This window comes from Tachyglossus aculeatus, chromosome X4 (genome assembly GCF_015852505.1).
Source record: "Tachyglossus aculeatus isolate mTacAcu1 chromosome X4, mTacAcu1.pri, whole genome shotgun sequence".
Classification (NCBI taxonomy): Eukaryota; Metazoa; Chordata; class Mammalia; order Monotremata; family Tachyglossidae; genus Tachyglossus; species Tachyglossus aculeatus.
The window spans coordinates 18251632-18265165 of NC_052098.1; the positions used below are offsets into that span (position 1 = coordinate 18251632).

Consider the following 13534-nt stretch of genomic DNA (forward strand, 5'->3'; position numbering starts at 1 on the left):
ATAATCCTTTTAATAATGGTGGCATTTGATAAGTGCTCACTAATTACTGAGTTAGATACAAGATTATTAGGTCAGACACAATCCCTGTCCCTCATGGGGCTCGCAGTTTAGGTATTGAATTGCCTTATTACAGAGAGGAAACTGAGAATCAGAAAAGTAAAGTGACTTGCCGTGGTCACACAGCAGGTAAGTGCCAGAGGCAGAATTGAACCTGAGTCCTCTGATTCCAAGACCCCTTCTCTGTCGACTAGCCCACACTATTTCCCGTTTTGTGTCTATCAACCCAGAACCACAGCTCAAACTTTGGGACTGGCTAACAAGGGACTGCTGTGAGTGCTAGACTCTACATATTCAATCTGTCACCAAGTCTTGTTGGTTCTACCTTCACAGCATTGCCGAAACCCACCCTTTTCTTTTAATCCAAGCTGCTGCTACACTGATCCAAACACTTATTCTATTCCGCCTTGATTATTGCATTAGCCTCCTTGCTCACCTCCCTGCCTCCTGTCTCTTCCTCCGCATCAAACAGAAAATCCTTACCATTGGCTTTAAAGCACTCAATCATCTTGCCCCCTCCGACCTCACCTAGCTACTTTCCCACTACAACCCAGCCTGCACACTTCGCTCCTCTAATGCCAATTACTCATTGTAAGCTTTTCTCATCGCTGACCCCTTGCCCACATCCTTCCTCTGGTCTGGAATTTCCTCCCCCTTCATATCAGACATGATCATTCTCCTCACCTTCGAAGCCTTATTAATAATAATAATGATGGTATTTGTTAAGCGCTTACTATGTGCCAAGCACAGTTCTAAGCGCAGGGCTAGATACAAGGTAATCAGGTTGTCCCACATGGGGCTCACAGTCTTAATCCCCATTTTATAGATGAGGTAACTGAGACACAGAGAGGTTAAGTGACTTGCCCAAAGTCACACCGCTGACAAGTGGCGGTGTCAGGATTAGAACCCATGATCTCTGACTCCCAAGGCCGTGCGCTTTCCACTGGACCACGTTGCTTCTCTCCAAGAGGCCTTCTCTAAGTCCTCATTTCCCCTGCTCCCTCTCTTTTCTACATTGCCCTTTCATTTAATATAATAATTATAATAATAATTTTGGTATTTGTTAAGCGCTTACTATGTGCAAAGCACTGTTCTAAGCGCTGGGGAGGATACAAAGTGATCAGGTTGTCTCATGGGGGGCTCATAATCTTAATCCCCATTTTCCAGATGAGGGAACTGAGGCCCAGAGAAGTGAAGCGACTTGCCCAAAGTCACCCAGCTGACAGGTGGTGGGGATTCGAACCCATGTCCTCTGACTCCCAAGCCCGGGCTCCAGTAAGCCACGCTGCCAAGGCAGGCTTTCATTTGAATTTCTACCGATTATTTCCCCCTCCCAGCCCCAGACCATTTCTGTATGTATTCCTAATTTATTTGTTGCTATTTATGCCTGTCTCCCCCTCTAGACTGTAAGCTCTTTGCAGGAAACATGTTTACCAACTCTGTTGTATTGTACTCTTCCAGCACTTAGTACAGCACCCTGCATACAGGAAGTGTTCAGTAAATACCATTGATTGATTGATTGAGCTGGTTAAAATGAATATACAGATATCCTGGCAGGGTTTGTGGACATTTCGAAAACCTTAGCGATAGCATCTGTGGAGTGCTGTAGCCTGAGAGGAAGAAGATTTGACTTATTCTACGTTCCCAAAAAGCGGCACTGACTATAGAGGAGCAATATTAGAAAGATCTTCAAATGAGAAGACTGTGGAGGGTCCCTGCTCCCATCCTCCTCCGTGAACGTTAGGCCAGGGATAAAAGCTGCCCCTGCGGGCTCTCAGACTTCTCTGTCTCCCTGAGACTTTGAGCCTATTTTGTGTATTTGTATGTTTGTGTTGAGAAGCAGCATGGTCTAGTGGGTAGAACTTGGGCCTAGGAGTCAGGCTCTGCCACTTGTCTGTTATGTGACCTTGGGCAGGCCACTTAACCGCTCTGTGCTTGTGACCTCATCTCTGAAATGGGGATTAAGACTGTGAGACTAGACTATGTCCAACTTGCTTACTTTCTTTTTTTGTATTTATTGAGCACTTACTGTGTGCAGAGCACTGTACTAAGCGCTTGGGAAGTACAAGATGGCAACATATAGAGACAGTCCCTACCCAACAGTGGGCTCACAGTCTAGAAGGGGGAGACAGAGAACAAAACCAAACATACTAACAAAATAAAATAAATAGAATAGATAGGTACAAGTAAAATAAATTAATAGAGTAATAAATATATACAAACATATATACATATATACAGGTGCTGTGGGGAAGAGAAGGAGGTAAGATGCGGGGGATGGAGAGGGGGACGAGGGGGTGAGGAAGGAAGGGGCTCAGTCTGGGAAGGCCTCCTGGAGGAGATGAGTTCTCAGTAGAGCCTTGAAGGGAGGAAGAGAGCTAGCTTGGCAGATGGGCAGAAGCTTACCTTGTATCTACCCCAGTGTCTGGCACATATAAGCACTTAAGTACTATTTAAAAAACAAATCATCATTCCTGATGTGCCTGTCCTCCAATCCCTTCTCCCCATTTAAACTTTTAGATGGTGAGCTCCCCGAGGGACAGGGACTGTGTCTAATTCCCCCGCTGTGTGATATCCCCCGGCACTTAGTGCAGTACTATGGACAAGCAGCGTGGCTCAGTGGAAAGAGCCCAGGCTTTGGAGTCAGAGGCCATGGGTTCAAATCCTGGCTCTGCCAATTGTCAGCTGTGTGACTTTGGGCAAGTCACTTAACTTCTCTGTGGCTCAGTTACCTCATCGGCAAAATGGGGATTAAGACTGTGAGCCCCCGTGGGACAACCTGATCACCTTGTAACCTCCCCAGTGCTTAGACCAGTGCTTTGCACATAGTAAGCGCTTAATAAATGCCATCATTATTATTATTACTTTTTAGTACCAGGGGCTTGATCTTAGTTATTCATGCATGCGTAAAGACTCCGACACCTTCTCTCCCTCTCTCCCCCAAAATACTTAGGTGTCTCATGTGCTGAGGACTAAGACAAATGTCATTAGGCAAATACTTCCCTCTGTATGGCCTTTCACTTCCTCTCCACCCTAATGATGGAGGAGCAGCATGGCCTAGTGAAAAGAGCAATCGCCTGGGGGTCAGAGGACCCGGGTTCTAGTCCTGACTGACACTTGCCTGTTGTGTGAACTTGCGCAGGTCATCTACCTTTTCTGAGCCAGTTATCTCAAGTGAAAAATGGGATAAAATATCTGTTCTCCTTCTATTTTAGACTGTGAGCCCCATGTAGGACAGGGATTGTGTCTGATCTGCTTAAATCTTGTCCACTCTAATGTTTAGTATAGTGCTTGGCACATTGTAAGCACTTAAAAAATTCCACAGTTTTTGTAAGGGGAGTGGTTCTAGATGGGTTGTGGGTTTTATGTTTTGGTTTGTTTAGTTTTTTGGGGTTTTTTTGACAATAGATTTTTACTTCCCCGTCTATGAGTTGTATAGCACCAAAACTGTGAACAGCACTGATTCTGTACTTACATATTTGCTCTGCCACTCCTGCCTGGTTGGTTGGAAAAGAAGACAACTCTATCCCTGAGACTGTTGGAAACCAAATGCAACTGGTCAGAGATAACATTTTGGGTGGCTAATGTCTTTGAGGAAAAAAAAGTTGTTTTCTAAAAATGAGATAGGTGCCTACAAAAAACTATTTGTATCAGAAAATAACCAGGATGAGAGCCACATTTCATGTGTTTTCACATTGATTTTGTAAGGGAAAGAGAGGCTCAGGGAAGGGGATATTGGAATTTAAATGATGTTAAGTAAAAAATATAATAATGGTCCTTGTTAAGCACTTACTATGTGTCATACACTGGGGTGGATGCAAAATAGTCAGGACTCATAGTCTAGGAGTGTCAGTCAGTTGTATTTGAATGCTTACTGTGTGCAAAGCACTGTACTAAGCACATGGAAGAGTACAATATAACAGACACATTCCCTCACAACAAGCTTACAGTCTAGAGGGGGAGACAGACGTTAATATAAATAAAACAACAGGTGCTGTGGGGCTGGGAGGCGGGAATGAATAAAGGGAGCAAGTCAAGGCGGCACAGAAGGGAGTGAGAAGAGGAAAGGCGGGCTTAATCAGGGAAGGCCTCTTGGAGGAGATGTGCCTTCAATAAGGCTTTGAAGGTGGGGAAAGTCTGTTGGATATGAAAAGGGAGGGCATTCCGGGCCAGAGGCAGGATGTGGGCAAGGAGGTGGTGACCACTTAGAGGAGTTTAAAGTACAGTGAGTAGGTTGGCAGCAGAGGAGTGAAGTGTGTGGGCTGGGTTGTAGTAGGAAAGTAGCAAGGTGAGGTAGGAGGGGGCAAGGTGATTGAGTGATTTAAAGCCGATGGTAAGGAGTTTCTGTTTGTGGAGTGTTTAACCGGAGCAAATTTGCAAGTACAAAGTAGAACGTGCCGATAGGGTGACCTCTCTGTCCCCATCTTTCCTTAGGCCTTTGATCTTGTGCCGTCATGTATCTGTCTCTAGCTTCTTCCCCACATTTCCCTCTCTGCCCTGACCCCATCCCCGAAACGGCTCCTGGTTCTGAAAGCTGTAAATAAGAAGAGCGGCAGCACAGGCAGCTACCTGGGAATACAGTGGTAGTTAAATATCCACCATTGCTGCATTTCCGTATGCTGTGGAGCTCTGACAATGGACCGATACCATTATGAGGATGTTTGTCTGAACAGCATGGCAGACCTTTTTCAGGGTAATTTTGTTCTGTTGGGATTAATGAAATATAGTCCCATCAGTCATCTCACCTTTGATAATCATCTCGTTTTCTACCGCTATATTATGTGTCAGATTTGGATTGTTCTTAGTAAGTGGACGCCCTGCCACGTTGATTACTAGAACAGCCTCGTTTTTCCCTCGGTAGATTCGAGTAGCAGTCAAATTCCCGTCCAGTCATCTGTTCCCAGCTATTGAGATTGCCTTAATTAAATTTACCCCCTAAAGTTAGCTTATTCCAGTTTATTCTTACAAAATCTGTATCTCATTATCACATGACGAGTGCAATCCGGGATTATATGGCCCTTGTGGCTTGAAGGTTTTTTTTTTCCTCACCTGTTTTTTTTTTGCCATTATAGGGTTTGAACAAAGATTAATAATTAAAATGTTTGTGTTTACAGGGAGGCTGTGTGGATTCTACCAACCAGAGCCTAGTCCTGCTCCTCATGACCCTTGGACAGCAGGATGTTTCCAAAGTTCTCCTAGGACCACTGTCACCCTACACGTAAGTTTTCTTAAACCCAACTCTTCAATCTCGAGTTGAATTTACTAATTACAGAAAACAACAAAGCTATCGTACTGTGCATCTCACAGCTCTGAACAGGACTGCTTGTACTGGTCTTTAAACGAACCAGATTTGGAAGCTGTTAACCTAAGGCTTATTTTATTTTTAATGGTATTTGTTAAGCACTTACTATGGGCCAAGCACTGTACTAAGCTCTGGGGTAGATACAAGTTAATCAAGTTGGACACAGTTCATGTCCCAAGTAGGGCTCACAGTCATAATCCCTATTTTGTTTTTACTCACAGGGAGTTGACTTCCTTGGTTTTCTGTGTTCTTCATGATCGTAATGAAAGTTGCCTGATTGACTTGGTTTAGCTTCTTTGGTGGGGTTTTGATTGTATATTGCTTACCTTAAATTAAACACCTGTCGCCTGATGTAGTGACCTGGGTCTGTGGTTGCCATGAGTAAGAATGGGGCCCATTTTAAGTACCTTCTTTTTGCCAAAGTTTGTAGGCATTGAAAGTGTTTGGGGAGGAGAGGCTAGAAATAGCAAACCTCATAGTGATGCTTTTTTGTCAGGAAAGGGACTCCAGGGAGAAAGAAGAAAAAGGCAGCAATAGCATGCATAGGTAGACAGCTGTTTTCGAAAAGGGCGATGAGTGACTGACCAGAAATCCAAAGGAGAGAGCGATGTAGAAAGTTAAGACTGCCAGTTTTGAAGTAGGGACCGAAAATGCACTGTGAAGTGTTTTCTTTCTGAGAGTTGTTGCGTCTTGGGTCCTGAAAAGATTCTGAGGTTTTAGGTGATTTTGTGTGTGTGTGTGTGTGTGTGTGTGTGTGTGTGTGTGTGTACACCCACCCGTGGGGGCATGGATGTGCATTCCTTAATGAGGGGATGGAAATGAATGATCTGGATGGAAAGTTCTTGTAGAAATCAGATTGAACTGTCCTTTTTCGGTTATCACGGTACCGATGCTGTATATGTGAAAGGTACAGTACTGTGATAACTGAAGAATGGTGGTGCCATCACTTGAGGAAACTGTAAACTGGACACAGACCAGTGGACCCTGAGTTCCCACGTGTGGAATCCAACAGTCCCATCTATGTTATGTGGAAAGAGGCTTATGTAAGTTTTGATCACTGAGTAAAACTGGGTCGGCACCTACCTAGGTAGTTAAGTTCTGTTTGGAAATATAATCGTAGTTGGGGTATCTGTTAAGCACTTACTGTGTGCTGGGATAAATACAAGACAGTCAGATGGGACGCAGTCCCTGACCCACAGGGGGATCAAATCTCCTGCTCCTAGAGAGGTGGACAGCCTGGGGGCCGCTGAGGAACTCATCCCGCTGGATGGGGACACCCATCCCTCTTTTCCCTCTCTTCCCCCTGCGGTCAGGTTGGGCCGAGAAGGGCCCGGCCACAGCAAAGATGGGTATTTGGTATGGTTTAAGCTCAGACTTGGCATAAAATGGCCATTTGGGGAATGCTTAGTACAGTGCTCTGGACAGAGGAAACACTCAAAAACTGTTGATTAACTGGGGAGAGGTGAGTATCTTTGCACGGACCCGGAAGTGAAGCTTTAGTGCCCAGGGTGGGAGTCTTCAATGCTATCGTGTCAGTCAGGAGGGAAATGGTTTAGTGGGGCTCTGACGCCCTTGTCTTCAAGTTGTTATGCCTCTTCCAGAGGCTTCCTAACAGGTGGGAGAGACTTAGGCATGTCCTCCTGAACTCTTGTTTCAGGGACAAGAGTGGTAGGGGCGATCTCCAAGAGTCCCCCTGTTGTGGCTTCTTGCCCCCTTCCCTCTCCCAACCCCTGGCAGGCAGGCTGACTGGAGCCCAGAGAGGGACCCCTTCCTGTCTGGGGGCGAGGGAGGGAGGGACAGGAGTGATTCTGCAAAGTGGTGGCAAACTTTTCTTTTGGCCTCCAAACCCACCAGGGAAAGGGTAGGGGCAAGACTCAGATTCTCAGCCTAGGACTCTCCTCTAGAGTTCCTCCTGGCCTCCACCCCCAGAACCAGGTTTCAGGAGCAGCATATCAAGGCTCCCAGGCTGGCTGCTTGGGGACCCTGTCAGGAGCACAGTGACTTGGCTGGGCCACAAGGCCTGCGTTCTCAAGTGGGAAGGAACCTGGGGCTTTACGGGACCTGCATGGTCCACCCAGCTGGTGCCGGCCCTGAGCCAAGCTCCAGGAGCATGGACCTGGACTGTACCTGAAGCACCTGCGGGACCCACCAGGGCCACCTCATTTCTGGCTGTGCGTATGCAGGCCACACCTGCAAGATCGTAGGCTTCTCGAGGACAGGGAGCCGGACTGTGGATTCCTCTGGCCTCTTCCAAGAGCCCAAGTCAGTGCTCTGCATGCAGTAGTCAGCCAATAAATACTTCCACGCAGACAGGCCCTTCTGGGCGGGAATTATGCTGCCATTGAACCCACTTTGCCCTCCAATGTGTCCCCTTCTAAAGGTCACTTTGGGGAAGTTTCCCTGGCTTCATGCCCCAGGGGCCCTCCGTCTCTCCTGCCAAGCAGAACTCTGAGGGGCTGCCGCTGTGTGGGGAGGTGGGGAGGTGGGGGGATGGGGGTGAGCTATTGCCTGGGGGACCCACCAAAAAACCTGCTCACTGGGGGTGCAGGGGAGTGGTGGGGTATGAATCACCATTCACTGGGGACAGGGGAGATTGAACACCCTTCACTGGGGTCCTACAGCTCCCTAGAGATACATCTGCTCCCTCCATCCTGCAACCTGGGAGAAGTCCAAAATGGGAAAGGAACCCACCCAACCTCCTCCAAATAGCCTCCTCCATTTTGGGGGGTGGGGGGATAGGGAGGGGTGGGGGGCTCTTGGCGGGCTGATCAGGTTGTTTTTGTGGGGGGGTTAAATGGTATTTTTTAAGCACTTACTCTGTGCCAGGCACTGTGCCAAGTGCTGGGGTAGATGGTAGCTAACCAGGTTGGACACAGTCCACGTCCCATGGGGGGCTCACAATTTTAATCCCCATTTTACGGATGAGGGAGCTGAGGCACAGAGAAGCAAAGTGACTTGCCCAAGGTCACCCAGCAGACAAGTGGCGGAGCAGGATTAGAACTCTCAGGTCCATGCTCTATCCACCAGGCCACTTTGCTCCTCTTCAGTTTAAGGTGGACCTGAGCCTGTAGGGGTCTAGGACCAATTGGTAAGTCCTGGACCTCAGAATATCACACTTCTCTACTTGAAAATAAACAGGAAAGCACCTTTTTGCCCCAGTGTTCTCTGCAGTCTGTTTGCCAAGCCAACCGCGCCCGTAGGCAGGTCTTTACATTTTAGGTTTCCTGAGGAAGAAATCTGAGTGTCAAAGCCCCCCATGTTTTGCCTGGGGAAGAGGCATTTCAGCGCAATGATAGATCATTGGTGACTGGCAGGGGACCCTACAGAAGCATTATAACAAAGGGGGAGGAGAAAGGACAGCTAGAATTTGGCGGGGTGCTGAGGGAGTTGGCATCCCTAAATCCTGTTTGGTGACAGGGGATGAGGCTCTTTAGGGTGGTGTGGCCCTTACTGTGTTTGCAGCTGTGATATGCTATGCTCTTCGGACAGGATGTTTAAGACCATTTACAGGCCCCAAAGGTGGTGGGCATTACTATAGCTGCAGTTAGCAGTGGCCGCCCTCAAAACTTGCTGATTGATCCTTCCCCACCATATCGGCCCCCTGAAGACAGCTAGGTCTTTTCAAAAGTGTGGTTCACTAAGTTCTCCCCTGGGGTGTTTGTGAGAGAGAGATGGTATTTGTGAAGCACTTTCATTCATTCAATTGTATTAAGCGCATACTGTGTGCAAAGCACTGTACTAGACGCTTGGAAAGTACAATTTGGCAACAGATAGAGACAGTCCCTACCCAACAACGGGCTCACAGTCTAGACTTACTATGTGCCAGGCACCGTACTAATTACTGGAGTAGATAGAAGTTAATCAGGTTGGACCCAGTCCAGGTTCCTCAGGGTTCTCACAGTCTTAATCCCCATTTTACAGATGAGGTAACTGAGGCAAAGAGAAGTGAAGTGACTTGCCCAAGGTCACACAGCAGACAAATGGCAGAGCTGGGATTAGAGCCCAGGTCCTCTGACTCCCAGCCCTGTGCCCTTTCCACTAGGCCAAGCTGAGTGAATGACTGAATGTTGCCTTCAGAACATCTCTATTTGGATGTCCCTCGGACACCTCAAACTTAACATGTCCAAAGCACAACTCCTCACTTTCCCACCCAGACCCTGTCCTCCTCCTGTCTTTCCCACCACTGTAAACAACACCACTGTCCTCTCTGTCTCACAAGCCCATACCCTTGTCTTTATCCTCGACTCATCTCATTAGACCCACATATTCAATCTGTCACCAAATTCTGTAGGTTTTACCTTCACACCATCGCTAAAATCCACGCATTCCTCTCTACCCAAACTGCTACCATGTTAATTCAAGCACTTATCCCATCCTGCCTTGACCACTGCATCAGCCCCCTCACTCACCTCCCTGCCTCTCCTCAGTCCAGTCCATACTCCACTTTGCTGCCTGGATCATTTTTCTGAAAAACTGTTCAGTCCACATCGCCCTACTCCTCAAGAATCTCCAAGCAGGGATTAGAACCCAGGTCCTTCTGAGTCCCAGGCCCGTGCTCTATCCACTAGGCCATACTGGGGGTGGGGTGTGCGTGCGTGTGTGCATGCATGCCCGCAGAGAATGTGGGGCAGTAGTCTAGGGAGGAGTTTGTCCTCGGAATATAGCACGTATCTCCATTCTTGTTGCTGGTCTGTTCTCAGTACCATATCTCCTTGAGCCACAGGCCGGAGATGGGGGTGTGGCGTCCAGGGGATGGGTGTGCCCTGGTGTAGGCACTTCTCCATTTAGTTTGGAAAGTATGTTGCTGTGGCGGATTCATTAACAGTGAGGATTATTATTTTTGTTTTTCCTATGGGAGAAGGCTAGGGCGCTAGTGATTTTTTTTTTTTTCCAGGGGGGTGGATTGGGTGGAGTTGTTGGAATTTTTCTGGGGTACTTTCCCTCCCCACTCCAGGTCCCCAGTGAATATTTTCCTAGTACTTTTAACACCCAGGCTGAAGTGAGGCTCTGAGGGGAGGAAAGGCACCACCCTGAATGTGCAGTTGTGGTGCCCTTGATATAGAACACCTAAAGCTAACTGTGGGGTTTGGCAGAACATTCTGTGAAAGTAGGCCAGCCTTTCCAGAAGGTAGAGAGAGATGTGTGTGTGTGTTTTTTCTCCCATCCCGCTTCAAAAGTTGAAAAGCTTGAGCAGTTGGGCATCTTGCCAGTTTTTGCAAATGTGGGACACTTGCAAACAAGCCTTCTCAGGGCATGAAAAATTTGACTTTTTAAAAAACTGGAAAAGTAACAAGGTGATGCAGACTTGAATAAATTGGATGAGATGGGGAAAGTGGAGCAGGTTATGGTGCTGCCGACAGAAATCCAGACACAGACCTACCTTGTCCATCTCAAACTTATCCACTTCTGTTGTAACTGTGCCCTCTCCATCCATCAACAGTATTTCTCTGCCAGTATCGACTCTCATGCCTATTGCCTGCACTGGCTGTTTCTGATATTTAATTCCCTTCTCAAACCCCCTGTCTCTTTCTCCCCCCCCCAAACTCCCGCCATTTCTTGCCCTTAATGACCTCGCCACCTATTTCATCGATTAAAATTGGAAGCCATGAGGTGTGATCTCTCCAAAATCTCCCTTGCTCCTCCTCTCCAGTCCCACCTCTTCCTGCCCCCGCTTTGACTCTCCCATCTTTCCCTGCAGTATCTCGAGGAGATTGCCCACTTCCTCTAATCTACACCCGCACCCCTGACCCCATTCCTCTGCACCTTATTAAAGCATTTACCTCCTACTTTCTTCCCTTTCTGACTGCCATCTTCAACCACTGATTCTCCAGTGGTTCCTTCCTCACTTCTTTTAAACATGCCCATGTAGCCTCTGTCCTAAAAAAGAAAAGCCCCTCCCTTGAGTAATCAATCAGTGGTATTTATTGAGCCCTTATAGTGCAGAGCACTGTACTAAGCGCTTGGGAAACTATAATACGATCGGTAGACGTGTTTCCTGCCCATGAGGAGCTTGAGGGAGGCAGATATTAAAATAAATTACAGATATGTACATAAACGCTGTTAGGTTGAGGATGGGGTGAATATCAAGTGCTTAAAGGGGTTAGACCAAGTGGAAGGGTGGCGTAGAGAGGAGAGGTAGTGGGGGAATGAATGAGGGTTTAGTCGGGGATGGCCTCTTGAAGGAGATGTGATTTTAGTAAGGCTTTATAGGTGGGGAGAATGGTGGTCTGTTGTATATGAAGGATGAGGGAGTTCCAGACCAGAGGCAGGACTTGGGTGAGGGGTCGGCGGCAAGGTAGACATGATTAAGGTTGATGTTAGAGGAGCAAAGTCAGTGGACTGAGTCATAGTAGGAAATCAGCAGGTAAGATAGGAAGGGATACGGTGACTGAGTGCTTCTAAAAACAATGGTAAGGATTTCGTTTTGATCTGGAGGTGAATGGGAAACTGGAGGTTTTTGAGGAGTGGGGAGATATGGACTGAACTTTTTTCAGAAAAAAGCTCTGGGCAGCAGAGTGAGGCGTGGACTGAAGGAGAGGCAGGGAGGTGAGTGGGGGGCTGATGCAGTGGTCACGGTGGGATAGGATAAGTGCTTGGATCAGCATGGTAGCAGTTTGGGTGGAGAGGAAAGGGTGGATTTTAGTCATGTTTTGAAGGTAAAACCAACAGCGAGTGGGTACAGATTGCATATGTGGGCTGAATGAGAGAGATGAATTAAACAATCAATTATATTTATTGAGCACTTACTGTGTTAGGGGAGTACCGTGTAACGGAGTTGGTAGACATGTTCCCTCGAGGAGAAAGACAAGGTTATGGGCTTGTGAGACAGAGAGGATAGTAGCGTTGTCTACAGTGATGGGAAGACAGCAAGAGGACAGGTTCTGGGTGGGAAGATGAGGAGTTTGGATGTGTTCAATGTGAGGTATCTGGGATATCCGAGTAGAGATGTCCTGAAGGCAGGAGGAGTAGCAGCATGGCCTAGCAGAAAGGGCACGGGCCTGGGAATCTGGGCACCTTGGCTCTAATCCTAGCTCCACCACTTGTCTGCTGTGTGACCCTGGGCAAGTCACTTCAATTTTCTGCCTCAGTTACCTCATCTGTAAAATGGGGATTAAGACTGTGAGCCCTATGTGGGACAGGGACTGTGTCCAACCGGATTAGCTTGTATCTACCCCAGTGCTTAATACAGTGCCTGGCACATACTGAGCGCTTAACAAATACCATTTTTTTTTCAGTGTGAGATTGCAGAGGAGAGAGGTTAGGACTGGAGAGGGAGATTTGGAGTCATCCATATAGAGATGGTAACTGAAGCCATGGGATTGACTGAATTCTCAGGAGTGGATGGAGAATAGAAGGGGACCTAGAACTGAACTTTGAAGGACTCCCGCAGAGGATTTGAGACACTCCTGCAGAGGATTTGAGGGTCCCCCCCCCCCCCCCACCACCACCACCAAAATAAAGACTGAGAAGGAGCAGCCAGAGCGAAAAGAGACCCAGGAGAGGACAGCGTTGATGAAGCCAAGTTTTTAGATAATGTTTCAAGGAGAAAGGGATGATCCACGAAAGCAGCTGAGAGGTCGAGGAGGATGGGATGGAGTAGAGGCTGTTGGATTGGTCAAGAAGGAGATCATTGGTGACCTTACAGAAGACAGTACCCATCGAGTGAAAGAAGCTGAAGCCAGAGTGGAGGGGTTCAAGAAGAGAATTGGAGAGGGAGTGGAGGCACCCTCCAGTTATCACCCAGTCCCCCTCCTACCATTCCTTTCCAAACTCCTTGAGTGAGTTGTTACACCTGCCGCCTCCACTTCCACTCCTGCAGTTCTCTCCTTGACCCCACTTCCAGTGTGGCTTCCACCACCTTTCACTCAGCAGAAATTGGCCTCTCTAAAGTCACCAGTGACCACTTCCTTGCCAAATTCAATGGCCTCTACTCCATCCCAATTCTTCTCAACCTCGCAGCTGCCTTTGACACTGGACCACCACCTTCTCCTGGAAACACTATGCAACCTTGCTTCACTGACATTGCCCTCTCCTGGTTCTCCTCCTATCTTTCGAGGGGCTCACTCTCACTCTCTTTCCCAGGCTTCTCTTCTGCCTCCCAACCCCCAACTGTGGGAGTCCCTCGAGACTCAGTTTTGGGTTCTCTTCTATCCTCCGTCTTCACCTGCTCCATGG

General features: G+C 47.7%; 1 protein-coding gene across 1 annotated transcript in view; it reads left to right on the top strand.

The window, feature by feature from the left end:
• RCL1 (RNA terminal phosphate cyclase like 1) overlaps positions 1-13534 on the top strand; it is a 43084-nt gene that overhangs the window by 27699 nt on the left and 1851 nt on the right. The window contains exon 8 of the mRNA XM_038769764.1: positions 5172-5275. Within this exon, the coding sequence (XP_038625692.1) occupies positions 5172-5275 (104 nt within the window). The remainder of the gene's footprint in view (positions 1-5171; positions 5276-13534) is intronic.